This window comes from Pelophylax lessonae (genome assembly GCF_965119305.1).
Source record: "Pelophylax lessonae genome assembly, chromosome: 6".
In the NCBI taxonomy this organism is placed as follows: Eukaryota; Metazoa; Chordata; class Amphibia; order Anura; family Ranidae; genus Pelophylax; species Pelophylax lessonae.
In genome coordinates, this window is record NC_138773.1 from 25,179,900 (window position 1) to 25,206,790 (window position 26,891).

The 26,891-nt window shown below is 42.7% G+C and overlaps 1 protein-coding gene across 1 annotated transcript in view; it reads right to left on the reverse strand.

Moving 5' to 3' along the window:
• Nucleotides 1–1,004: 1,004 nt before the first annotated feature.
• The window catches only part of LOC309558502 (uncharacterized protein), a gene marked incomplete at its 3' end in the record, with an annotated part of 60,940 nt that continues 35,053 nt past the window's right edge, over nucleotides 1,005–26,891 (reverse strand). The window contains exons 3-5 of the mRNA XM_082261582.1: nucleotides 14,935–14,969; nucleotides 12,223–12,536; nucleotides 1,005–5,701 (exon numbers count right to left, since the gene is read on the reverse strand). Coding sequence (XP_082117708.1) covers nucleotides 1,005–5,701; nucleotides 12,223–12,536; nucleotides 14,935–14,969 — 5,046 coding nt within the window. The remainder of the gene's footprint in view (nucleotides 5,702–12,222; nucleotides 12,537–14,934; nucleotides 14,970–26,891) is intronic.

The following is a 26,891-nucleotide window of genomic DNA, read 5'->3' on the forward strand; positions in this document are numbered from 1 at the left end:
TATGAGTTAAATACTGCATTAAGGCTACTAAACGAAGCTGACATTCAAAAGAAATCACTGTATTAAATTTATACTAAATTCTTTTTTTTTTTTTTTCAAAAATAACAAACATGTTATACTTACCTGCTCTGTGTAATGGTTTTGCACAGAGCAGCCCAGATCCTCTTCTTCTTGGGTCCCCCGCCAGCACTCCTGGCCCCTTCCTCCTGCCGAGAGTCCCCAAAGCAAGCTTGCTATGGGGCACTCGAACCGAGCCCCTGCTCTGTGTGTCCATTCAGACACAGAGCTGTTGCTCGGCCCCGCCCCCTCTCTCTCTCCTCATTGGCTTACTGACTTTGACAGCAGCAGCAGGGGCCAATGGCGCCCACTGTGTCTCAGTCAATCAGGAGGGAGAGTCCCACACAACTGAGTCTCTTGTGCAACATCGCTGGATCAAGATGGGGCTCAGGTAAGTATTAGAGGAGCTTAGGGAGGCTGCTGCACACAGAAGGCTTTTAAATCTTGATGCATAGAATGCATTAAGATAAATAAACTGTCTGACTTTAGAACCACTTTAAGAAAAACACAGTCAGAATTAGTGACAACTTGGAAAATGCTTGAGAAATTCATCCAGCAAATTTTTTTATACCTAGGCAACTTAAAGTTACTGTACATTGTTGTCTGAAATATGTGGACACATTTTTACTGCTTAAGAGCCGGTTCACACTGGGGCGACTTGTCAGGCGACCTGGTCGCCTGACAAGTCGCCGCGGGTCGCCTGCCATAGATTAGCACAGGACCCGTTCTAATAGGAGCGACACAAGTCGCTCCGACTTAGAAAAAGGGTCCTGAGCTACTTTGGGGCGACCTGGAGCGACCTGCATTGACTTCAATGATATGAAGTCCGTGCATGCCGCTCCGAGGTTGCGGTGCGAGCTGCGCACCGCGACTTCACAGGTCGCCCGGCAAAGTCGGGTCGCGCCTGTGTGAACCGGCTCTTAGAGGTGTATGTTAGTAAAAGTATGTTAGTTTACATTAAACACTTTCTTCATGCTGTTGATAGCTTGATCTTTGGTGATTTTCTTCCAGTCTTCTGGAAGTTCAGCTGGTTCTGCACTGTATTCTTCTGCAAAATTTTTATTAAACTGTACAAACATGTATTTCCAGTAATCCGAGGACTCTATACTGGGGTCAGGCTGGATGGCCCAATCTGGATAATATGTTCGATACTCTTTGTAGGGATGATATTGAAATCCTGTGTCAACATTTTGGAAAGTGGCAGTGGATACAACCAGAGTTGAACATATATCAATTACCAATTTTTCATCACTCAGCCATCTCCATGCTCCCAGTCCTGTGGATCTGTGGATCGATGAAAAGTGCTCCTTGTGGTCACCACCTCCGGCCTCACAGGGGACACCACAGAATGGGCACTGCTTTCCACATCCAACCACCTTCCTGAACAATTCATCCTGAGGCTTTAGCGTCAGTTTGGAAAGTACAGTGTCAATATCCAAAGATCCCAGCTCTGTTAGGATTTGTTGTTCCGTCTCCGTGAGGAAGTGTTGAATGGCAGATGAAAGCTGCTCAACTGCAGCCGTGTTATGGAAGGTGATCACTTTCATCTCATTCTGTGGTATTACCAGTTCCCTTTGTAACATTTCACAAACCTTCTCTAAAAATGATGAAACATCAGGACTTTGTAAACATGATATGTCTTCAAGTACAGTTTGAATATCTGTCTTTATAGAGGACAGAATCTTTGTGTATAAATTTTCCAAAATTACTGAACCATCATACCTTTCATAGATGTAATCCAATATCCATGATTCAGAAAATTTCTTATATGACTTAATATAGTCTATATACATCTGAAAGGACATTTCTTCCAATAATTTTTCCAGTATGTTATACTGGAAAAAGGTCCTGCTACTGAATAACATACTCTCAGAGCTGTTTAGGATGTCATCCACTATTTTTTGTCCAAGATGTTTGAAGACATAATCGGTCATTGCTGGTTTGAGACATCGTTCACAGAATTGTCTGGCTCTGTTGTGGCTTTCATCTTTCTCTTGAAATATGCTGATGAATATTGATAAATATTGAGGTTTTAGGTTCTCCAGACAAGTTATTGGGTCATTATTTTTTATAAATGTGTCATGCATCCTTTGAAACATGTGAGCTGCGTTTCCAAAAATGATAAGTTTGACATCGAGCTCAAAACGTACTGAGAATGGAAGTCCAGTGGCATTTCCAAGTTGTGTATTGATAATGTACAGTAATTCCTGACAATAGGTGTCATCGTAATCCTCCGGAGTATCCACTTTTTCTTTAATGTACTTATCACACATATCGATTAGAGAGACAGCAAATACCTCTATCATTTCAGATGTTTTTTTATCAAGGCCAAATGTGTGTATTAAATAATCCCACCAATAGCAATCGATATACCTTTTTCTCATTTTAAATGTACGCTGTCCATTGTTTGCTAGATTTTTTACGCACTTTAATTCTTCATGTACATCAGGCCCTTTGCTGCTCAGGTCATTCCTCAAATGTTGTAAAACTGCTTGGCCAACATTAAGTCTATCTAATTTCTTTATCTGTAAATCTGTCACAGTTTTTTTCCACATTAATTCGAATTCTTGTTGTATTTTTTCATCATTTAATTTAACGTTCATCTCCCTACAGTTTTCCAAGAGATCACTAATTTTTTCTTCTATCAGCTGTTGATATTGATTCTGGATGTTCTGAATCTTATACTTCCCTTTCTGGATAGAAACTGCTTTGGTACATTTGTTTAGAGCATTTCTTTCAAGCTCTTTTCTTAAGAAATTTACACTCAGTCTAAAATCTTCCCGATAACGTTCTATAAGATGAACATTTTCATCGTTATTGTCATAGTATTTTTCCAACAAAGCTAACATTTTGTTTTCTTCCTCAAACAACAACTGTTGCAGTTTTCTCCTGTACTCCTCAGAGGTTTCTGTATCCAAACTCTCAGATGACTGGTTTTTTATATTATTTTCTGTGCTGATGACAAAGCTGTAGACTTTTTTGGAGAATTCCCATTCCCATGATGAAAACTGTATAGACAGCTTATTATAAGCATCAGCTACCAAACTGTTCCGGAAGCTGAAGATGAATTTTTCGTGTTTCACCGCTTTCCACAAACTTTCTATCCATGTGATAAATTCACCAATGCTGCATGAAGCATTCTGGGATTTCATTAATTCAAACAAGTTCTGCTTCAGATTATGAACATTTTCACTGTACCCAGAGTTCACTGGAGCCATTGGAGGAACCCCCCGCCACAGACCAGGAATGTACCAGCTATGTTTGTCCAGATCGTAGTCTAACACATCATTGAAAGATGTGATTCTACTTTTCTTCTCCATTTTTGCAGCCACTTTTGTCATTTCATCCAGCTGTTCCAAAAGTTTCTTTCTGTCTCTCATATTCTTTTCATAGGCTGACACGTCACTCACATTTTGATGTACAAACTGGCAGTTGGGTTTCTTTCCTATTTCTTTCATCCTAAGAAAAGCATGGACCACAATCTGTAAGATATCCTTCATTTCTGTGGTGTTTTCCATAGACATATTGATGATGGTGATATCACTCAACCCCACCACTAGTGTGGCCAGTTCATTGTCATGTTCATAACTATCCTCCAAAGATGCTAGTTCTGGAGCTTTCAGCCCCTCAGTGTCAATCACCAGGATGAAGTGACAGCCCAGCTCCTCCTGGAAATTCTCTTTCACATTAAGAAGGGTCATGAAGGCTCCTCGTGTGCATCGTCCACTGGCCACCGGGAACTGCAGACCAAACATGGTGTTCAGAAGGGTGGATTTCCCCGTACTCTGCACTCCCAGCACAGTTATTACTCTTATTCTACATCCTCCTCCTGTTTTTGTGTCCAGCTCATTTAGAACATCAGTAATCCACTTTAGGGGGATGTTGGAGGCATCTCCATCTATAAGCTCCAACGGGAACCCATCCAAGAGAAGATCAGCAGCAATCCCCGGAAGTCCAGTAAACTGTGCTCTCTCTACTGAAATAATTTCTTCTTTAACCATAGAACATTCAGCCTCATAAAACTGCCCTAACTCACGAAGGAAATGTTCAATCCCTAAAGAACTGTCTGAGATTTTTTGATCTACCTGCTTTAGTTCTTCTGGATTATCTGAGCTGCTTTTACATTTTTCCCTGTATTCCACTTGTAGAGCAGACAGATTCCTCCTAGCGATCAAATCAAGTTCTAGTTTCATCCACATAAGAAAATATTGTTTCTCTACTTGAGACAAATGGGTGATTGCATTAATAAACAATATCATAGCATCAGTCAAACTATGTTGGTTTTGTTCCTTATGCAGTGTAATACGTTGCTGTTTCAGTTGAGACTGATATTCTTCCGTTCCCACTTTCCCTTGTTTTGTCATTCTGCAAAGTTCTTTTTCTACTTTGGACAATTGTTTCCACAGATCCCCTTGTAGTTTCAGCATTTCTTTCTTAAACACTTCCACATCTTTGATTACAGAGGTAATATTACATGCGCATGCTCTTGCTTTTTGACATTCTGGATTGTTCTCATCTACATCAATCTGGAGCCCATATGTTTGTTTTTTCAGAGTCTCCAAAGATAGTTGTTGGATTTCTGTACTTAATAAACTTTTGAGGATGCTCTGTATCTTTTTTACAAATTCAGCCTCATTTGAATTGTTCCTTTGGACGATAATTTGTTTCTTATTAATCTTTAATGTTTCCATTATTTGTTTTAAAAAAGTTTGAGTTTCTGGGTTAATATTTCTACCTGGACCTGGAGTAACAATAAAATAATACTGGGTATCAGTGTTATTACATGTGGACAACAGCCTGAATTGACTCTCAGAAATATTCTCAACAAATATAAACACAGCTGATGAAATTCGAGTGAGAAACTGGAACTGCTCCCAGTTGGTTTCCAGGTCTCCACGTAAGTTGGTCACTGCGATGGGTTCTGGGAAAACATCTGAGCTACCACAAGGAAAATACCAAGACATTTCTACCAGTCCATCAGATATTTCCCTCTTAATGTTCCCTCCTTCCATATCATGGTAAATGAAAAAGTTGTGATGTTGTTGGGCTGGATTTAGAATCTGGTTTAGGATTTTAGATTTGGATAATTTATCTTTTCCTAACCTGGCAAATGAGAAGATTGGCATGGAAGTATTCACCACATTTTCTTCTCTAAAACCTTTACTGCCTGTTAATGACTGAGGTCTCCATTTCTTCACAATGCCCCTCATTGCCCAAAGCAAGAAGGTGCAGTGTGATCCCTCACCAGTAGAGGGGAGTAGCAGAGGGACGGCAAACTGACACATGGACATTTTGGTTACAATCTCTTGTTGAAGAAAATTGTCTGAACAATGCAGGAGAACACAGAGGACATCCAGGGGGTGGATGGTATTTGATATAACATTTTCAGCTTGAAATATATCAAATGCATCATCATCATTTGATTCTAGGGTTGGATCTTTCTTGAGTTGAGTATTTCTTGAGGTCCTGGTCAAAGCCATGAGGTTTCTCAAGAAGTGCCATGGAATTTCTTGAAAATCGTAAAGTTCTACTTCTTTTAAGTTTTCAGATCCAATGCTCAGAATATCACGCAAAGTTACTTTTGAAGACAGGTGCTTTTCCATATTCAGCTGTTCTACAAGCCCCTGAAATTTGTTTTTCTTCTCTGTAAATGGAAAATAAATACTTATATTAAAAAAGACTATTTCACAAAATGAAAACAGTAAATCGTTATATATATAATAACACTTCAAAACCATGGAATATTTATATTCTATGCCTTTCAGAGAACAGCTTTAGCTAAAGAGATAGTTGAAATAAATACTGTACAGCATATAGAAACCAATTCAGCTACCACATGTTTGTTAACCTCCCTGGCGGTAGATTATGATTATCTCAGATTTTCATAATAATTTTCAGCTGAAAGCGGTACCATTATTTTGTGTGTGTGTGTGTGTGTGTGTATATATATATATATATATTATATATATATATATATATATATATATATATATATATATATATATAAAACTGCAGGCAAGGGCACTGGGGGGCAATTTATTTTATTTAGTAATGTAATCCATTAGGATTACAATATATCAGTGTGTTTTGTGTGTTTTACTTTTTGAATTTGCTGCTGGTTCCACCCCCCTACAACGCGACGTGACGCGATGCTCGCAGGCAACAGAAGCTGGGGCATAGAGGATCAGGCGTAACATCGGACCGCCGTATGCTGCGGGGATACATCGCTGGATCCCGAGGAAAAGGTAAGTAACCTCTTTTCCTGGATCCAGCGATGCTCCCTGGCGGTACCCCGAGTGTGGCTCGGGGTTACCGCTTATGGCACTGAAATTCCACCCCAAGCCACACTCGGGAATACCGCCAAGGAGGTTAAAGAGGAGCTGACTTTTATTATGACAATTACCTGTCCAGGGATCCATAAATGTCCTCACCCAAGCCAATTCATCAGTTGGCTTTATTTGCAGGTGCAGGCATCTCTAGTAAGGGAAACAGGTAATGAAGCCATACGTGAGTCATGCTGCGCCTTGTGAATGGTCCCGTAGTCTTCTGGGACCTGTGATGTATCCCAGAAGACTGCGAGGGAAGGAGGGGAGTTTTCGGCTCAGCTTGCTGTGGCGACCTGAGCTAGAAGTGGGAGCAGGTACCTGTCAAAACTGCCCCCCCCCAAAACAAAAGTGCTAAATGTGGCAGTGGATGGGAAGGAGGGTGCAAACAAGCAGAGCTTATCCTTTTCGGTATGTTGCTCATTTGTTAAGTTCTGTGTATTGCCATTAGAAGAAATTGTTTTGGTATTTCTGCTTTAAGAGCTGAAACATAAAAATTGCCAATGCAACACACTCAATAATGAGGGTTTGGTGGTTGGTTGCCCTTCCCCCCTCCTTTTTTGATTTTTCTATTTTTCTTACTTTTTTACTGTTTTTCCTTCTTGTTATATATATATGTTTTGCACACAAGTTCATGTATATACAATACATACATCTCACATTCTTCACACATACTATTCCTTTCTTGTTAACAATGGTAGTTTTATGTCATTTATTCTAACACATAAGACACATCTTTCAAAGCAATCAAGGTGGAGGACTTGTTGGATTGCTCTCCATGCCCCCCATTACATCTTGTCCTGTTTGCACTGCTGGGCCTTTTGAATCCCACACCCACAGTTCCCGGGTCAGACTTGGCCAGGCGACTACCATTAGGTTATAAACATGTGATATCTTGCAGATTTTCAAGTATGGGTCCCCTTTTGGATGGCGCCCAATGTTTGTAATAACAGAATACATTGTATTATGAGTGTCATATATTCCTAAACTATTTCTACTTTATAGACAATTCTGTGTGCATCAACCCCTGAGGAAGTGATGCCATGTCACGAAACATGTCGGGTTATATAGATGCAAGTTCACACCTATTTATGTCACTGTTGATCTGTTGGAAATTGTATTTACCAATAAATCTTTACTTTATCTATGTTTTTATTGAGTGTTTTGTGCCTCATCTAAAGTCCCCCCCTTGACAACGTTGTAATGAAGAAACGCGTTGGGAGGAGCTAGTTCAGCGTCACCACGTCACACCCAGTAGACTGCAGCGATACATGCATTGTTTTATTCTTTGTGAGTGAGTGTATCTCCTATTTATCTTCAATAAACTATCATTGAGGTAATGCACTATGGTCTCGCCCCGTCTGTTTGTTGTCCCCCACCTTCCATGAGTCATCCTGTGAGGCATTCTGAGAGGGGTCTTTGAGTGGAGTCTGAGTCGGTTCCATCAGGTGGCTTGGATGTCCTGGGAGCTGCTGTGCTTGAGAGATAGGCTGGAGTAGTCCTGAACTACCCGATGCACATATCCCACTGCTTTCTTGCGCAAGAGCCTCTGTCACAATATCTCGAATATATAGAGGTGTGGAAGAGATATATAGACGACATCTTTGTTCTATGGTCGGGCCCCCTTGAGAGTTTAAAGTATTTCGTTGAAATTCTCAACGAAAACACCTTTAACTTACATTTTACATATGTTCATGATCAGAACAAAATCCCCTTCTTGGATTTGGAGATCTACAGGGACTCTAACAACCTGTTAGCAACAACGCTCTTCAGAAAACCTACCGCTACTAATTCGTTACTACACGCAAACAGTAGTCATCCGAAACATGTCATAGAAGGCATACCAATGGGACAATACTGTAGAATTAGACGCAATTGTTCATAAGATTCTACCTTCGAACTAGAAGCAGAACAATTACAGACAAGATTTCTAAATAGAGTCTATAGCAGAAAAAGCACTAAAAGGGCGTACAAAAATGCGAAAGATAGTCCGAGGGACCTCCTCCTATTCCAAGGAGAACCTGCTCCAACCCCTAATAAGACAAGAATGATCACAAGATTCTGCTCCCAATCTAACCAACTGAAGGCAATTATTGCCAAACACTGGCATTTGCTAACGGAAGATAAAATTCTAAGTAATTTTGTTGAGAACAGACCGAATCTAATTTTTAGAAGAAACAAATCTATTAAAGACTTAGTAACAGCCAGTCACTATGAACGAAATAAAAGAATTGATCCATGTGCAAAACTCCCTCACGGAACCTTCCCATGTGGGTCGTGCATTTATTGCAAACTTATCGCTACAAAATCCCAGCAAACTCTTCCCAATGGCAAAGCTTTTGTCTCAAGACACTTTGTCACATGTCAGACCATTGGGATCATATATCTGTGGAAATGTGAATGCCCAGCATTCTATGTGGGCAAAAATAAGCGACGATTTTGGGAAAGAATCAAAGACCATGTAACATACACAAAAGGAGGAGATTTGGAGAGCCCGATTGCCCGACATATAGCATATATACACAGATATAGACGCCCTAAATTTAGATTCTTTGCCCTTGAAAGGGTCCATCCAGGCCCCAGGGGTGGACCCTTTGATAATGTCATTCTTCAAAGAGAATCACGCTGGATCTTCTCCTTGATGCGTGTGTCCCTCCTGGACTTAATGAACACCTGAGTTACGCTCCCTTCTTGGAATAATGACATTATCTAATAAGGGGTATTTTTGAGAGGTCCACCACCTTATAGGTGAATTCTATTATTTCTAAAATATGTTGCTAAGATATGTGTCAGATCATGCTGTTCCTGTCACATTCAATTCCCCCCCTCCCCCCCTTTTTTTTTTTTTTTTTCTTTACCCCCCTGTGGGACTAGTTATCTAGGGGGGACAATAGAGACCTATTGTCCTGTGTTCGATTACTCCTATTTTATTTACATGTTTAAATGTTTAATGAGCAATAGATCTATGTCTACAAACTTATTATAATAAGACATGTCTGAGAAAAATGTGCAAATATTCCTAGATATAACAATATATTATATGTCATAATAAGACACTTTGCCGTCTATATCAAATGTCTCTGTACATTGGAATATAATTATAGATACTTTATCCTAATGTTGCATATATTTATTCCTGTACTTACCTTATCATCTAACATCGAATATTGGAAAAATAATGACTATTAGGAATGACACACTTCTCTTATTTTAGAAGTCATTCTCAAGTCTAATAGGAAAAAAATTGTTAGTTCTTGATACGTTTTATATATTTATATGTTATGACACAAATATAAATGTACACTCCGGGTCTGATTTTTAATGGCCCATTGACTCTATCGCCGTTTGTAAACCTAAGATCCTTTTGTCCCTTCTCTCTTCCCATACTATAGTTATCGTAGACACGAATGTGGAGCCTCATCGTCACTTCCGGTCTCTCGGACCGGAAGCTGGCGTAGCGTGCGTACACAGGAACAGCCTCCCGCATGTCCGGTTCGGACATTTGGCGGGCGGATGTGGGGGGCGGGAGACGTGAGGGAGGCGGGTTTGGCGCCACTTTCCCTGCTCATTTAAACACTGCTTTGGCGAGTGGCTGAGCATGTTCTGGCGGATCGAGGGGGTAAGCGCTCTGGGAACTTCTCTGTCAATATGGTCTCTATCTAGTACGATCTTGAAATAGGGTAAGCTATATTCAATTTTCCATCTCCTTATCTGTCAAATTTTGGAATTTTGATTGATTTTTGGAACCTCTTTCCCTTTTTTGACTCCAATCTGCAGATGGTCTCTCCTTCTTAAAGTAACATTGGCTATATCTATGCCGGACTGGCTGGTGTTTTTTCCCAACCCTTGGAACCATCCAATAATCTTGAGGATCCCCTCTAATGCCATTATATACCCTGTTTAACCTTTATCTGTGCTGGAATCATACCTATACACAGATATATATCGAAATGGAAATATGATCACCCCCTTGCTATTCTCGAGAATTATTTCAAAGTGACACTAATCAATGGCTTTCCCATGGTGAGTCACTGTTTGTTTACACATACGGTTTCACGATTGCACTCATATTGTCCTTTCTCTATCCGTAAGACGGACACTTAATTCATAGCCTATTATTCTTGGGATCTACATCTCTCACCGGATATAATAGACGTCTTTTTTCACCCCCTTTTTTTTAAATAAGCACTTCTCTCTTCTCACCCCTCACGTCCTTTCCAATTATAAACACACCCTTCTCTATTTTATGGCTAACTGCACTTATTAAGATATAATCTCTGGTATATTCCATTTTATATGATACAATACAGGTAAAGCTGAGCCTCTCTTCTTTCATCGATACCTACCTGCACAAATATGTATACATCATACAACCTGACCGAGCTGTTTATAATTGAATTTAATGGTAAGCGTTCCTTGATAGAAGTCTCTTTCTCTTCATATATCAAGACAGCAGTTGTAGTAGCCCCCCCCCCTTTTTTTCTATTTTTGGTTTATATGGTATAAGTAAGGACTAAGGTGGTAGCCAATTATCTTACATCTACCCTCCCCCTCCCCTCTCGTTGTGGTGAGTATATCTTCCTCGGGGGGTTTTTTGTCCCCTGTGAGGCTTCTCACCCAATATATGCCCCCCCTTTAGGTCATCTGGTAAACCTCTCCTTACAAGTGGGTATTGTTTGGCCTTTCCCTTCCCTTTTTTCCTGTTACTCTTCCCTTTCCTTTCCCCTCCCCCCTCCCCCTTTGGTTTTTTTTTTTTTTTTCCTTTGTACAGATGTATCACATCCTTATACCTTTATCGTAATGGGATCTACATATTTTTATGAATATACAGAAACAACTATCTTTCTTATGTAGATAAAGAGAGTTGTCAAATTAAAGATTTGAAAGTAATTTTTTTGTCTTCTCAGAGAATGATAATTAAATAACTTATGTACTATCGACTATATATAAATTATGGGCAAGAAAAAAAACCCTTAGCTGACCCACATATGGGAAATAAACTGTATATTTGTTATATGTCCTTTTCAGGAATTAATAACCTAAGTATACTAAGAATCTAACATGTTTTGGATGTCATACTTATCCTTGGCTAATATATATTATTTACTCTATAGAGTCGGCATATATATTACGAATATTTTGAAACAACTGGAGCCTGAGGAAGCACTTATAGCGAAACGCGTAGTTCCAGCAACTATTTACGCTCTTTCACAACCCCCTTTATGGGGCTGTTAGTGTCGAAGTAATTTACTATTTTGTATAATTTATGTATGTTAATGTGTAATAAACATGTATGTCTATTTGTTTTTAATGTATATGAAATAAAAACTTTTTTTATAATTTTAAAATGGACTGAATCTGGAAAAAGTTATTACATCTGTGGCACACTTAAATCCCCTTTGGTTCCATATCTGTTCAAGTGCAACAGACCTGGAAACCCCCTCTCCCTTTTCTTTACAAATTTGTACAATGGGGAAGGTGCCAATCAATTACTAAAGATTAATAGAGCCAATCTCTCCCCCACCACAACCATCATGTACAGTAGCATATGTTCTTTCTTCTTTGAAGAGAATTGTGGAGAGACTCTCCACAGTGGCCATCACCTTTAGACACTGGCGGAAAAACTGAGGTACTTCCTGTGTGGGAGGGGTTATATAGGGGGGCATCCTTTCTGATTGGTTGCCAGTGTCCTTCACCTGTAGGTGGCTATATAACCCATATGTTATTATTTATGGCTCTGTTTCCTGTGATGTACGAAAAAAAATGAATCCAGGATATCTCATGCTACCCGTAGACATGAGAGATTACTCTACTGCCTGTGTTGTCCTGTGCAATGACTCACCTTCATAAAGGAACTCCGGCAACCTGGACATTGATGGAAACCTGAGAATCATATTATTGAAATGATCTAGGAGTTTCCTTGAGGCTGGTTCCCCCTTCTGAATTATAATATCAATCATCTTTCCCGTTCTCACCCCGGGATCCTCATCATACTGGAGATCCATATATTCCTCCAGGGATAAGAGATGGAGGGAGTCCAACTCATCACACAATCCATCCACATCCTCTTCAAATATTTCTACTAATTTCTCTCTCAGACATCTTACAGTTGACGACACTTCCTCAGGAGATGACATGGTATAAACCATTTCATGTCTGTAAGTAAATATAAAAAAAAAGAAAAAAAACTAAAACATAAATATTCTGTAGTAGTAATTGAACTAAGTCTAGAAAATGTTGGTTATTATAATATCATAATATATATATATCTATACTAGACATTAAGCCCATTAAATTAACGGGCGCTAGAACATATGTGGTCAAACATTTGTAAAAACAGACTTGTTCCAGTTAAGCGAGAGCCTCTGTCAGCTCTGCATCCCTGTTGCCCTAGCAACGTCGGGGACATGCGCAGAGCTGACTGAGACAGAGCTCTCGCTTATCTCGTTCTGTTTTTCTAACAACGCGAGAGCCGCATGATGTAGCCAGCTCTGCGCATAGCGTCCCTGTTGCCCTAGAGCTGTAACGGCTGCTGCCGCTAAGCAGTAAGTCCACGCTAGCGCGTGCCCACGCACACCCACCGCTTCAACAGTTTCGCCCGGTAATATAATATAATATATATAATGTTTTTTTTTAATTAATTTCTTATTATTTACTTTTTATGATTATTATTCTTCCCGCCAAAAAATGCATCTGATGGACTGCGCACGCGTAATAATGACGTAAACCCCAGCTGAGCGGAGCAGTCAGCTGGAGTGACGCCATTTACCGCGCATGCGCAGTCCGTCGGATGCACTGACGGAAGGCATTATCCGACATGACGCCGGCGCTGGGTGGGCGTGTACAGTAGCAGATCCAGCTGGGAAGGAGAAGTACTTCACCTCGGTGGCGGAGAAGAGCTTGGCTCTGGTGGAAGACGCCTGTCGGATGATGCCTCTGTCAAGTCAGATAATGCCTTCGAGGCATCATCCGACAGGCCTCTTCCTCCGGAGCCGCGCTCTTCTCCGCCACAGAGGTGAAGTACTTCTCCTTCCCCAGCTGGATCGGAACGGCAGCCAATCCTGAGGAGGAAGTGAAGTGGGCGGGGATCCGCTCCTGTGTAACACGCCCACCCAGTGCCGGCCGGCCGCCCGAAGTCTCTCTGCGTCCCAACGACTGTCCGTGCGGCACATGCGCAGTAGCGCAATTCCACGGACACAGGGACGGACGCAGAGACACTTGGATATTATTATATATATATATATATATATATATATATAATCATTTGGGAAGGATCAGAAAATAAAAGTAGAACCTGCAATGAAATGTCAGTGCCCTAATGCCTTTGTTCCCCAATTACATAACGAATAATGCATTAAATTTAATGGTATTGCAATCTTAATCCATAGGGTTCAATATTGAGTTGGCCCACCCTTTGCAGCTATAACAGCTTCAACTCTTCTGGGAAGGCTGTCCACAAGGTTTAGTAGTGTGTCTATGGGAATTCTTGACCATTCTTTCAGAAGTGCATTTATGAGGTCAGGCATTGATGTTGGACGAGAAGGGCTGGCTCGCAGTCTCCACTCTAATTCATCCCAAAGGTGTTTTATCTGGTTGAGGTCAGGACTCTGGGTGGGCCAGTCAAGTTCCTCCACCTCAAACTCACTCATCCATGTCTTTATGGATCTTGCTTTGTGCACTGGTCCAAATCATTTGGTGGAGGACAATTTCATGCTCCCAAATTTGTGGAATTAGTTTGGGGATGGCCCCTTCCTGTTCCAACATGACTGCGTACCAGTGCACAAAGCAAGGTCCATAAAGACACGGATGAGTGAGTTTGGGTTGGAGGAATTTGACTGACCTGTACAGAGTCCTGACCTCAACCCGAAAGAACACCTTTGGGATGAGTTAGAGCAGAGACTGCGAGCCAGGCTTTCTCGTCAAACATCAGTGCCTGACCTCGCAAATGCACTTCTGGAAGAATGGTCAAACATTCCCATAGACACTCCTAAACCTTATGGACAGCTTTCCCAGAAGAGTTGAAGCTGTTAGAGCTGCAAAGGGTGGGCCAACTCAATATTAAACCTTACGGACTAAGACTGGGATGCCATTAAAGTTCATGTGTGTGTAAAGGCAGGCGTCCCAATACTTTTGGCAATATATTGTATGTGTAATTTATAACAGCATAAAGTTAATCAATGGTGTGCAATGTGTAGAAGTGATCAGAAGTCCTGATATGTCTCTGTACTCTGAATACTGTACATTAGATCTGAAGGGTTGCTATATTATATTATATTATATCTTAATTTACTTTATTATAAATCATATTATGTTACATTATGTTATATTAACTACTTACAAGTAAGGCCATCCTATGAATGAACTCAAATATCATTTCATATTCCCATTTACTACAAAGGTTTTACTATAACTGCACTTTCCTACACTAGGAATTCTAAAAGTAAATTTAGATATGAGAAATCTACAAAGATACATGTAATATATGAGCTGTAGAAACAAATTAAAAAGATGAACTTACAGGAAAAGAAAGACAAATTATCTGTAATCTACTGACCTGCCATCCATCGTCCTGTTCTGTGGAGAGGAAATCTGGATATCTGGTCACACTATGCCCAGTTCTCATATATATAGAGGGGGAGGGTAAATGCAGAACTATTCTGGAGAAATGAAACTAACATTTCCAGTATCTGTTTTGAATTTGGTGTTTGCAACTCTGATGCCATCTATTCAGATAGAAACACAATCAACTCCATTCATGTCTTATTCAGCCTATTTTTTTCATGGTTACCTTTTCTCAATGTAGGTGTATGTATAGCCAGAATCTTTTTTTTAAGCTTTGGGTGGTGCAGGGGAGGATTAGAACCCTTGTCAGGTTGTCACAACTTTTTGGGGCTTTGTTAGAGAGATTTACCGTTGATTATGGTTTTCCCAGACAAGAGGTGAGACAGGAACCTGACTCATTAAAGCTGAACTCTGAGCAAAAAAAATACCACTGCAAGGGTTAAATACCTAAAGTATTCATAACAAGGAAAACATTTGTCTTTGTAACAAGAGATTAAATGTAAACATTTTAGAGAATGCTAGAGGGAACAAATACCATTCTCAACATTTACTTGCTAATACCATCAAGTGTTCTCTAGAATTGTTACAAAGATGTATATATTTCCTATGCTCCTCAGCTCCATCTAGTGACCATAATGTGGTATTTTGTCCATAATAAAAATACATTTGTACAAAAGAGAAAGCAGTTTAAGGAACATTCGTATTTGGCTTGCTTGCAGTCTCTGCTCTAATTCCTCCCAAAGGTGTTCTATTGGGTTGAGGTCAGGACTCTGTGCAGGCCGGTCAAGTTCCTCCACCCCAAACTCGCTCATCCATGTCTTTATGGACCTTGCTTTGTGCACTTGTGTGCAGTCATGTTGGAACAGTAAGGGGCCATCCCCAAACTGTCCCCACAAAGTTGGGAGCATGAAATTGTCCACAATGTCTTGGTATGCTGATGCCTTAAGTGTTCCCCTCACTGGAACTAAGGGGCCAAGCCAAAGCCTTTAACCACTTGCTGACCTCTCCATGCAGATTTACTGCGGCAGGGCGGCTTGGCTGCACATAATCACGTAGAGGTTGTAGCGGGCTGCGTGCGCCGCTGAAGCTGCGCTTCCACTGTGAATAGACACAGCGGGAGGCAGACTGTGGGAGGTGTGGGTGTGATCGCTGCTGACCTCTCACGATCTTCAGCTAGACTGACAGGAAAACCATCTAGAATGTAAACAATGCAAGACGGCTCTCCTGTCAGAGAGGCAGGGAAAGATTGTGTGATTCAGCTAAGCTCAATCACCTCCATCTCTGTGCCTCTGTTCAATCCATCCTCCCCCACAGTAAGAAAGCACAAATAGGGAAGACATTTAACCCCTTGATCACCCCTAGTGTTAACCCCTTCCCTGCCAGTGTAATTTATACAGGAACAGTGCATATTATTTAGCACTGATTACTGTATTAATGTCACTGGTCCCCAAAAAGTATCACGAAAGTGTCAGATTTGTCCACTGCAATGTTGCAGTCCCGATAAAAATCGTTGATCCTCGCCATTACTAATAAAATAAATAAAAAGTCCAAAAATCTATCCCATAGTTTGTAAACGTAATAACTTTTGTGCAAACCCTGATGAAGTCACGTGACGGTGACGACACACGCAGGGCAGCTGATAGACTATCGGAACTGTTGCCGGAGGACCGGCCGACCATCCACACCCTTTATGCTGCTTTGCGGCTTCATTTTATGTGAGTTTTTTAGCCTTTTGTTTAATACATTTTTTAAAACAATATTATACTATTGGAGCCAATTCTCGCCTTATTACTGCCAGTGAAAACCATCCATTCCGAGCATCCACCGCCGTCAGGACGTACACACCAGCTGCAGAAGCAAACCCCGGAGAGGTGTGGAGGTAACACGAGGTTCCCGTAGCACAAACCGGCCGTAGTGTTGGAGCTTATGCTGTCCTTCAGCAATTTGTAAGGTAAGCAGGTAGTGTGGCCACATCCACCAGGGATCCTTGCGCCTCCTTTCTTTATCATATTATCCACCGCTGCAGATCTGAGTGACCCTTGTCTTTGGAGGAAATAGCTGGAAGGGACTTTGTCTATTTGACTCCAATTTGAACATTACCCACAGACTGCTTTTTAAATTCACCAGTGTGCTATCCATGATTAGGAGGAGTCCCTTCATTCATTTTTTTGCTCCTATTAGCATAACATGTGCCTGTATGCTATTTGCCGTTAATTAATACCAATCTGATTATCCCCTTTCTTTGGTTTATTATTATTGGAAAATTCATTACTGGGTTTTCCCTTATTATTTCTTTGTATATATTTATGATTCCTTCGTAATTAATGGTTTTACACTATTTATTCCACTGCAGTGATTTAGATACAACTGCCTATCATCTTTTGATTGCATTCATTTATACACCTTTGTCTGACTGCATTTCACATACACCTCTGTCTACCTGTAATACACCATTTATCCTTGCCTTATTATTTATTTTAGCACTGTGCACTTTACCCACCTGGCCCACTACTATATGTAGATATATGCCTCATGATATATAATGGCACTTTTCCACTGCAAGTACTGGTTCGGCTCCAGCTCGGCTCAGTTTGCTTTTCCACTGCATGGTACGAGTCGGCACGTTTCAGCACTGTATAGGCTCTACTCGGCTCGGTTTGTTTTTCCACTAAAGTAGTAAGTGGGTGGGATTACAACGATTCTCTGACCAATCAGTGGCTAGTAGTGACAAACAATCAAGGCTGCATGCAAAGGATTGTGGGATATTGTATAGGTACGGCCCGCTTGGAACCCCAACCGTGGTGGTACTGTTTAAGCGAGGCGTACCGAGCCGTACCATGTAGTGGAAAAGCGCCACTGTACCAAACCGTACCGAACTGTGGAAAAGCGCCATATGTGACTCAGCATATCTTTTGACTAGCGCAGCATCATTTCTTCTCTATTCACCCCCTTGATGTATTTAAACGTTTCAAACATGTCTTCCCTTTCCCTTCTTTGCTCCAGACTGTACATATTAACCACCTCCCACCCGGGCCATAGTACATATACGGACGGGTGGGAGTCTCGTCCTTCTGAATGGACGTTCCGGAACGTCCTTCAGAAGGAGAGAGATCGCGCCGCCGCGAGCACGCGCAGCGGCGCGATCTCGATGTGCCTGTGTCCCTAGGACACAGAGCAACAAGACTCGGCAGGAGGGCCCTGTGATTGGCCCTCCTGATCACATGACGGCTGTGACCAATCACAGCCGTCATGTAATGTCAATACAGCCGTTGTAACGGCTTCGATCTCTTCTCCTCCTGACAGATCCTGTCAGTGTGAGGAGAAGGAGAGGATCGATTCTGCAGCTGGGGTGATCAGTGAGTATTTCTAATTACTCACTGATCACAGGGGGGGTCTGTGCTGGTAATCTGATGATTGATTACCAGTGCAGCCCTGGGGGGAGGGGATGCCCACCCATGACCACCAGGGATGCCCACCATGGCCACCAGGGATGGCAAACAGGGCTCAGAGAGCCTGCCAGTGGTGCCCCCCTATCAGTGCTGCCCACCAATGCCATCTATCAGTGCTGCCCACCAGTGCCCGTTATTGCCATCTATCAGTGCCGCCCACCAGTGCCCATTATTGCCCACCAGTGCTGCCTATCAGTGCCCATCAGTGCCCCCCATCAGAGCCGATCAGTGCCGCCCATCAGTGCCACCCATCAGTGCCCATCAGTGCCGCCTATCAGTGCCCATCAGTGCTGCCTATCAGTGCCCATCAGCACTGCCTATCAGTGCCCACCAATGCTGCATATCAGTGCTATCTATCAGTGCCACATATCAGTGCCCATCAGTGCTGCATATCAGTGCTACCTATCAGTGCCCATCAGTGCTGCATATCAGTGCCACCCCATCAGTGCCACCCCATCAGTGCCACCCCATCAATGTCTCCTCATCAGTGCCTGTCAGTGCGGTGTCATCAGTGCTCACCAGTGCAGGAAAAAACGTATCTATTTACAAAATTTTATAACCTAAACTAAAAAACGTTTTTTTTTTCAAACTTTTCGGTCTTTTTTTATTTGTGCACCAAAAAAGAAAAAACCTGGCGGTGATCAAATACCACCAAAAGAAAGCTCTATTTGTGGGGAAAAAATGACATCAATTTGGTTTAGGTACAGTGTTGCATGACCGCGCAATTGTCATTCAAAATGCAACAGCGCTAAAAGCTGAAAATTGGTCTGGGAAGGAAGGGGGTTTAAGTGCCCAGTATTGAGGTAGTTAAAGAGGAGCTCTAGTCTGGGCAAAACATAAATAAAAGTCAGCAGCTACAAATACTGTAGCAGCTGACTTTTAATATAAGGACACTTACCTGTCCAGGGTTCTCGCGATATTGGTACCCAAATCCAATTCTTCAAACAGGTCCGAGTGCAGGCGCCAACATCTTCACTCACTAAGGGAAACCTTCAGGCTTTACAGCCAGTTTCCTACTACGCATGTGCGAGTCACGCTGTGCTTTCTGAATGGTCCTTTCCAGGGCTTTTTTCAGCAGGAATACAGAGGAAAGCAGTTCCAGGCACCTCCAGCACTGGCTCTATATATGTCATGGCAAGGGGTGCTGGTGTGTGCTTCAGGGTCTATTAATGCTGGCTGCTGGGGGGATCTATTCTAGAGGGAGGGAATATATTTTTGCAGGTAGTCTATTGTTGCTGGTGGGGACCTATTGTTCCTGGGGGTGGGTCTTTTATTACTGGGAGAGATCTACTGTTGACTGAGGGGTCTATTGTTGCTGGCTGCTGGAGAGTCTGTTGATGCTGGCTGTGGGGAGACCTGCTGTTTCTGCCGGGGGGGTCTATTGTTGCTGGAGGAGGGAACCTGTTTCGTGTGGTCTATTGTTCTTGGGGGGGGGGGGGCTCTATTGTTACTGGCTACAGGGGACCTATTTCCTGCTTTTCCTGTTATTATTGACAAATTCCATTTAAATTACTAATCACCACAAGATGATACTTTGTTCTCTAAAAGGGCAGTAATGGGAGGTGGTGTATCGGAACCGCGAGCCACACTGTGCTTGTGGACTTCCGTCAGTATATGGCTTCCCCCCAGTCGTGAACGAAAATATCAGATTTTCCAGCCGTCCTCAAACAAAGCTAACCCACAACTGTACTGCAACCTTTTCCATGGCAGCTGATATCTGTACCTCTCCTCGTCTGCTATCTGGACCTTGGATCCCGGTGGAAGTTTGGATGTCCCAGACTGCAGGAAGCATCCACCGCTTGCCACCTATGTTTGTTCTCTAAAAGGGCAGTAAAGTGAGGTGATGTATATCGGAACCGCAACCCACACTGTACTTGTTGACTTCCGTATATGGCTTCCACCCAGTCGTAAACATAGATATCAGATTTTCCAGTACAAGCTAAGTTGTCAGCTAGCTTTGTATGGGGGCGGCTGGAAAATCTGATATCTATGTTCACGACTGGGAGGAAGCCGTATACTGACAGAAGTCCACAAGTACAGTGTGGGTTGCGGTTCCATTACAGGTGGGTAGGGGTTGGAACCAAGGAATGGTGCTCAGAGGTGGGTAGGGTGGAGAAAAGGGGTAACTCAGAAAGAGGGAAAGCCCTGATCCTTTCGTCTTCTGGGACCTGTGTTTGTCCCAGAAGGCATTGGAGGCAAGGAAGAGGGGTCAGACATATTTGGAGATTGCCATGGTTATCTTATCCGTAAGTGTGAGTGGGTACTCATCAAAACCAAGTAGGTGGCGATGGGGGGGGGGGTCTGTGAACAAGTAGAGCTTCACCTTGTGGGTGGAGATCTGATTTAAGTTCCTGAAGGTGCTCTTGATATGTCCTAAAAGGGCTTATTCATTTTATTGTATTCATTTATATTATAGTTTTGATCAACATTCACACAATATTGTGGGATGGAGATCTTTTTTATTCTTAAAGTGGAGTTCCACCCATTTTTAATAAATTGGATTACATAGATGTATGTAATCCCCTTTAAAACGACTTTTACCAATGGAAAGATTTTTTTTTTGCTAGTAAATACCTGATTTTCTGCTTTATTTATCCTCGTCTCACTTCCGGGTCTGGTGGGCGATTACGTCATTCGGCGATTCGCAGTGTGTGCTGGGATGGCATGAAATCTCGCATTATTACACAGGAGATGAGCTGCACTGTGTGCTCTGCCCCGCCTCCCCTCAGTGAGCTGTATGTATGTAGTGTATTGAGGTTGTGCTCCGCCCCGCCTCCGCCCCGCCTCCGCCATGTATGTAGTGTATTGAGGTTGTGCTCCGCCCCGCCTCCTCTCAGTGAGCTGTAGGTATGTAGTGTATTCAGGCCGTGCTCCGCCCCGCCTCCTCTCAGTGAGCTCTAATGCTTTCAGTCCTCGCTCACTGAGAGGAGGCGGGGCGGAGGCGGGGCGGAGCACGGCCTGAATACACTATATACATACAGCTCACTGAGAGGAGGCAGGGCGGAGCATGGCCTGAATACGCTACATACATACAGCTCACTGAGTGGAGGCGGGGCGGAGCACAACCTCAACAAACTACATACATACAGCTCACTGAGAGGAAGCGGGGCGGAGGCGGGCAGAGCACACAGTGCATCTCATCTCCTGTGTAATAATGCAAGATTTCATGCCATCCCAGCACACACTGCGAATCGCCGAATGACGTAATCGCCGACCAGACGCAGAAGTGAGAAGAGGATAAATAAAGCAGAAAATCAGGTATTTACTAGCAACAAAAAAAAAAAAAACTTTCCATTGGTAAAAGTCGTTTTAAAGGGGATTACATAGATCTAAAGTGAAAAAAATGGGTGGAACTCCACTTTAAGGTCCTCTGTTTTTAGAAAATATATGATTTGGGGATGGGGGAACCTCCATAAATGTTCAGGTTTAATAAAATTCATTGTAGCTCATGTGGAAATAGTAAAACGGAACAACTGTCTGAAAAGAGTTAAAACAAGCAACATTGCTAAAGTGACAAGGACTTCCTGGAGAGGGCGGGATAATATAACAAACCTTGAGCTTAGTGGAGAATCGAAACTCTTTATCAACAAAGAAAAAAAAATGTCTCTGTTACTTTCTTTGTTGCATAAATATCAAACAATGAAAGCTGGATATTCTTTTAAAAATTTCATTTTACCATTTTATTTTACTGTATTTTTATATTACACTGGGTTTTATATCCCATTGTACAGCCCTAATGAGACAAAGATTGGTATTGATTAAACCTTAATTAACTAAGTTAAATTAACTTAAATTAACTGTAGTTTCTTGTTAGATTCATAGTGGTTTAGCTCTGTAACCTTGCAGGTCCGGCGTCTTTAGTTTTGTTCCCACAATACAGTATTTTTGTCGCCCCGTGTTTTAGTTAATTGTCATGTTCTCACTCATATCTGTATGCTGGATGATTGCAAAGAGGACATTAGAATGTGAGCTTCATTGAGGGCAGACACTGATGGATCTAGGCACTTTCTATAGCCAGGGCTGTCTTTAAGGCAGGGCAAAAGGGGCAGCTGCCCCGGGCCCAGTCATTGTTGCAGGGCCCAAAGTAGCTGCCCCTTGAGCCCGCACTGCCCGCAAACAGTTGATAAGTGGATTTGGGAGGGCCCAAGAACATGTTTGCCCAGGGTCAAATCGATATTAAAGATGGCCCTGTCTATAGCACTGTGTAATGTGCTGGAGACATAAATAATTGGATGCGATTGCCAAGAGACAATAGAGTGTAAGCTCCTCTGGTGCAAGGACGGATGTGACTGGCCTAGTGTTCTCTGTACAGCATTGCGGTATATTTCAGAGCTATATAAATATATAATAATAATAGTGTGTGACTGTGGGGGGGACATTAGATTGTAAATTGTGGTTTGTTAAAAATCTTACAAACATACAACATAATAAAAACATATTTACATATATACAGAAAAAAAATAATATATACAGTATTTCACAAAAGTAAGTACACCCCTCACATTTTTCTAAATATTTTATTATATCTTTTCATGTGACAACACAATCACTGGCAACAAAAGTGAGTACACCCCTAAGCCTGTCAGTGCTCAGACCATACGCCGCACACTGCATCAAATTAGTCTGCATGGCTGCCGTCCCAGAGGGAGGTCTCTACTAAAGATGATGCACAAGAAAGCCCGCAAACAGTTTGCTGAAGACAAGCAGACTAAGGACATGGATTACTGGAACCATGTCCTGTGGTCTGATGAGACCAAGATAAACGTATTTGGTTCAGATGGTGCCAAGCCTGTGTGGTGGAAACCAGGTGAGGAGTATAAAGTCAAGTGTGTCTTGCCTTCAGTCAAGCATGGTGGTGGGAGTGTCATGGTCTGGGGTTGCATGAGTGCTTCCGCCACTGGGGAGCTACAGTTCATTGAGGGAACCATGAATGCCAATATGTACTGTGACATACTGAAGCAGAGCATGATCCCCTTCTTTCGGAGACTGGGGCGCAGGCCAGTATTCCAACATGATAATGACCCCAAACACCCCTCCAAGATGACCACTGCTTTTCTAAAGAAGCTGAGGGTAAAAGTGATAGACCAAGCATGTTTCCAGACCTAAACCCTTTTGAGCATCTGTGGGGCAAGCTCTCTAACATCCACCAGCTTCGTGATGTCATCATGGAGGAGTGGAAGAGGACTCCAGTGCCAACCTGTGAAGCTCTGGTGAACTCCATGCCCAAGAGGGTTAAGGCAGTGCTGGAAAATAATGGTGGCCACACAAAATATTGACACTTTGGGCCCAATTTGGACATTTTAACTTAGGGGTGCACTCACTTTTGTTGCCAGTGGTTTAGACATTAATGTTTGTGTGTTGAGTTATTTTGAAGGGACAGAAGATTTACACTGTTAGGGTCCTTTCACACGGTCAGCTCCGTTTTTTGTTCAGTCACTTTTTTCTTTTTTTTAAATGGACACGGATGTCACTTTTTAGGGTCCGTTCCATATGTCCGTTTTTCATCCATCCGTTTGCGGATGAAAAACTGACATAATGTATGTCTATGGGCTGGTGGACGTTAGCGGATGACAATCCGCTGACATCCGTTTTTCGTCCGTTCCGTTTTTTAAACGGAAGAAAAATAGGGTTCTCTTCCGTCTCAAAAAACGGAACTTAATGGAACGGATGAAAAACGGATGTCAGCAGATAGTCATCCGCTAACGTCAACTAGCCCATAGACATACATTATGTCCGTTTTTCATCCGCAAATGGATGGAGGAAAAACAGACATGCGGAACGCCCGTGTGAAAGGACCCTTCAAGCTGTACACTCACTACTTTACATTGTAGCAAAGTGTCATTTCTTCAGTGTTGTCACATGAAAAGATATAATAAAATATTTACAAAAATGTGAGGGGTGTACTTACTTTTGTGAGATACTGTACATAAATAAACAAACACACTTACATCAGCAAATAACCGAAAAGAAAATGTATTTTCCGGAAAATAACATAAATAGAACTATGTACAAAGAAACATAATTTTATTATCCATGAACTAATAAATTATACAAAACACAACCCTACTTTGACCAGAGACGGACAGACAGCAGCTAAGGGGACCTGACATTCCTACACACCTTTGTGTAGGCCCCAGGCCACCACCTGTCCTTCTCAAGACCCCGAATCTTCCCAACCTTACCCAGAATGCTGTGTACCACCACCTTGACAGGAAGGACTTTTTTCTGAGTGGAAACCTGACATTGTGCATTCCACATGAAGTAACAGACTACTAAGCTAACTATAAAAAGTGTCTCAAAATCAAAATACCATTGAGTTTGAAAGGCTCCATATGACCACTCAAGCGTTAAAGAAATGGGATACCTAGAGCCCCGTCCATTCTCTTGTTGTAGGACTGTCATTTTTAGGGTGTTTTCTTTGCTTTTGTTGTTTCTGTAGCTTCAGCCATGGTGGAGCAGGCGGAGGAGGAGGAGAAGGAAGCCACCAAGGTGGGGGTGGAGGAGGAGAAAGCTGCTGAGGTGGGGGCGGAAGACGAGGAGGAGGAGGAAGCCGTCGAGGTGGGGGCAGAAGAGGAGGGTGAGGAAGCCACCGAGGGGGCGGAGGAGGGGGAGGATGCCCCTCTGCCTGGAGACCACTGTAAGTACTTAAGTACTTTGACTGTGAATGTCTGTGTTCTGTGTCCTTGTTCCAACTTGTAGGACTGCAATTTTTAGTGTTTTTTTCTTAATTGTTTATTTTTGATGTCCAGGAGGGAGGAGGAAGAGGACGAGGGGGAGGATGCAGCCGAGGCTGGCCCAACCTTCCCAGAGGGTGCACCGCTGCCTGGAGACCACTGTAAGTACCTTTAATGGGATTCACCCATTTAAGATGTGTGCTATGTGCAAATGTGCAAATGTAAGTTTGGCGAAGATCCATTATATTTTATATAGATGTGACAGGAAGGTTGAAGTTTAGAAAACCAGTTTCAGTACTGAAAAGATGCTTAAAGCACCCTTTCAGGGGAGGGTGGAGGGGAGCAATGAGAGAGAGAGAGACATCGGTGGGGGAGAAGAGGATAGGAGAGAGCAGTGGTGTACCAACAAGGGTGGCGGGGGAGGCGGTCCGCCCTGGGTGCCAAACATTGGGGGGTGCCAGGGAGCCCCAGGGTGACATCCAGGGCCAGGACTGTCGCTGCCGCTCACTGACCCAGGAGAGTGGAGCAGGAGGCAGTAAGTGTAAGCAGAACGTATCAGGAAAAATCATTCATCAGCGCTGAATATACAGCAGGGTGGGAACTGCCAGAGTTAACTTTGTAAGTTAATGAGCAGGCGATTGGTTGCAAACAATCACCTGCTGTTAACTAGCAAAGTTAACTTCGGCAGTTCCCACCCTGCTGTATATTCAGCTCTGATGAATGATTCTCCCTGACACGTTCTGCTTTACACTTACTGCTTCCTGCTCTGCTGTCCTATTAAGGCAGGATGGGGGGATGGGGGCTTTTGCTGTATAATATAAATGGTTCATGGGAGGGGCCTGTAGAATCTCTAGGGTTCCATGGGGTGGGGGGGGGCTGTATAATGTAAAGGGTTCCCTGGGAGGGGGGCTGTAAGTTATAAAGAGTTCCATGGTGGGGGGGGAGGCTGTATGAATGTAAAGGGGCCCACGGGGGGGGCTGTGTAATGTTAAGGTGGTCTTCCAACATTTTTCCCGCAGTAATAGCTGCATTCATATAGATTTATATTAGATTGTGCATTTTTGTTCTGCTTTTTCTGAAAGCGCACCAAAAGTCCCACATGCTGCCTCTTTGGCACACTTTCAGATAACCGGAAAATAATTTTTTGGCGGGGGGGTGACAACATGTTTTACTGCGCCAGGTGACAGCAATCCTAGTGATGCCACTGTGATTTACATGTGTTTCTGTCTGTTGCCTGGTCAGTCAGCGCCGATTTTGGAGGAGGAGGGGGGCCTGGCCACCGGGGTTAGCAGAGGGAGGAGGATTCTTTCTGGTTTTGGGCCGCAGTGCGCGAAAGCGCTACATGTGACATCACTTGTTGACACATCAATGTGTGTTGCATTGCATGACCGCCTGGGGGGGCTGATATAGGATCCACCCCGGGTGCCAAATGCTCTAGGTATGCCCCTGGGAGAGAGAGAAAGGTGCAAAAGAGTAAGGGGGTTTTATGGGTGAACATTTATAGAAAGAGCAAAAAGGGGTAGTGTGGATATGGTGTGGATAAAGATGAAAGTGAGAGGGGATTTGATGTTTTTCATGACTGCCTTTCCTCCATTTGTTGTTTGAATTTCATAGCTAAACTTAGGTTTCTTCTTTTTTATCTCTCTTCACACAGATTCTCAGGAAGAAAGAAGGGCTAATCAGAGGAACGACCAACCCCTTACACAGGCCCAGCTCCTGCCTGATAGTGGTGGGTCTCTCCACTCTCTTTTTACTAGATATGTGCACATGTAGCCTAGCTAGCAATTGGACACAACACATACCACTGTTACAAATTTTGGTTTCTC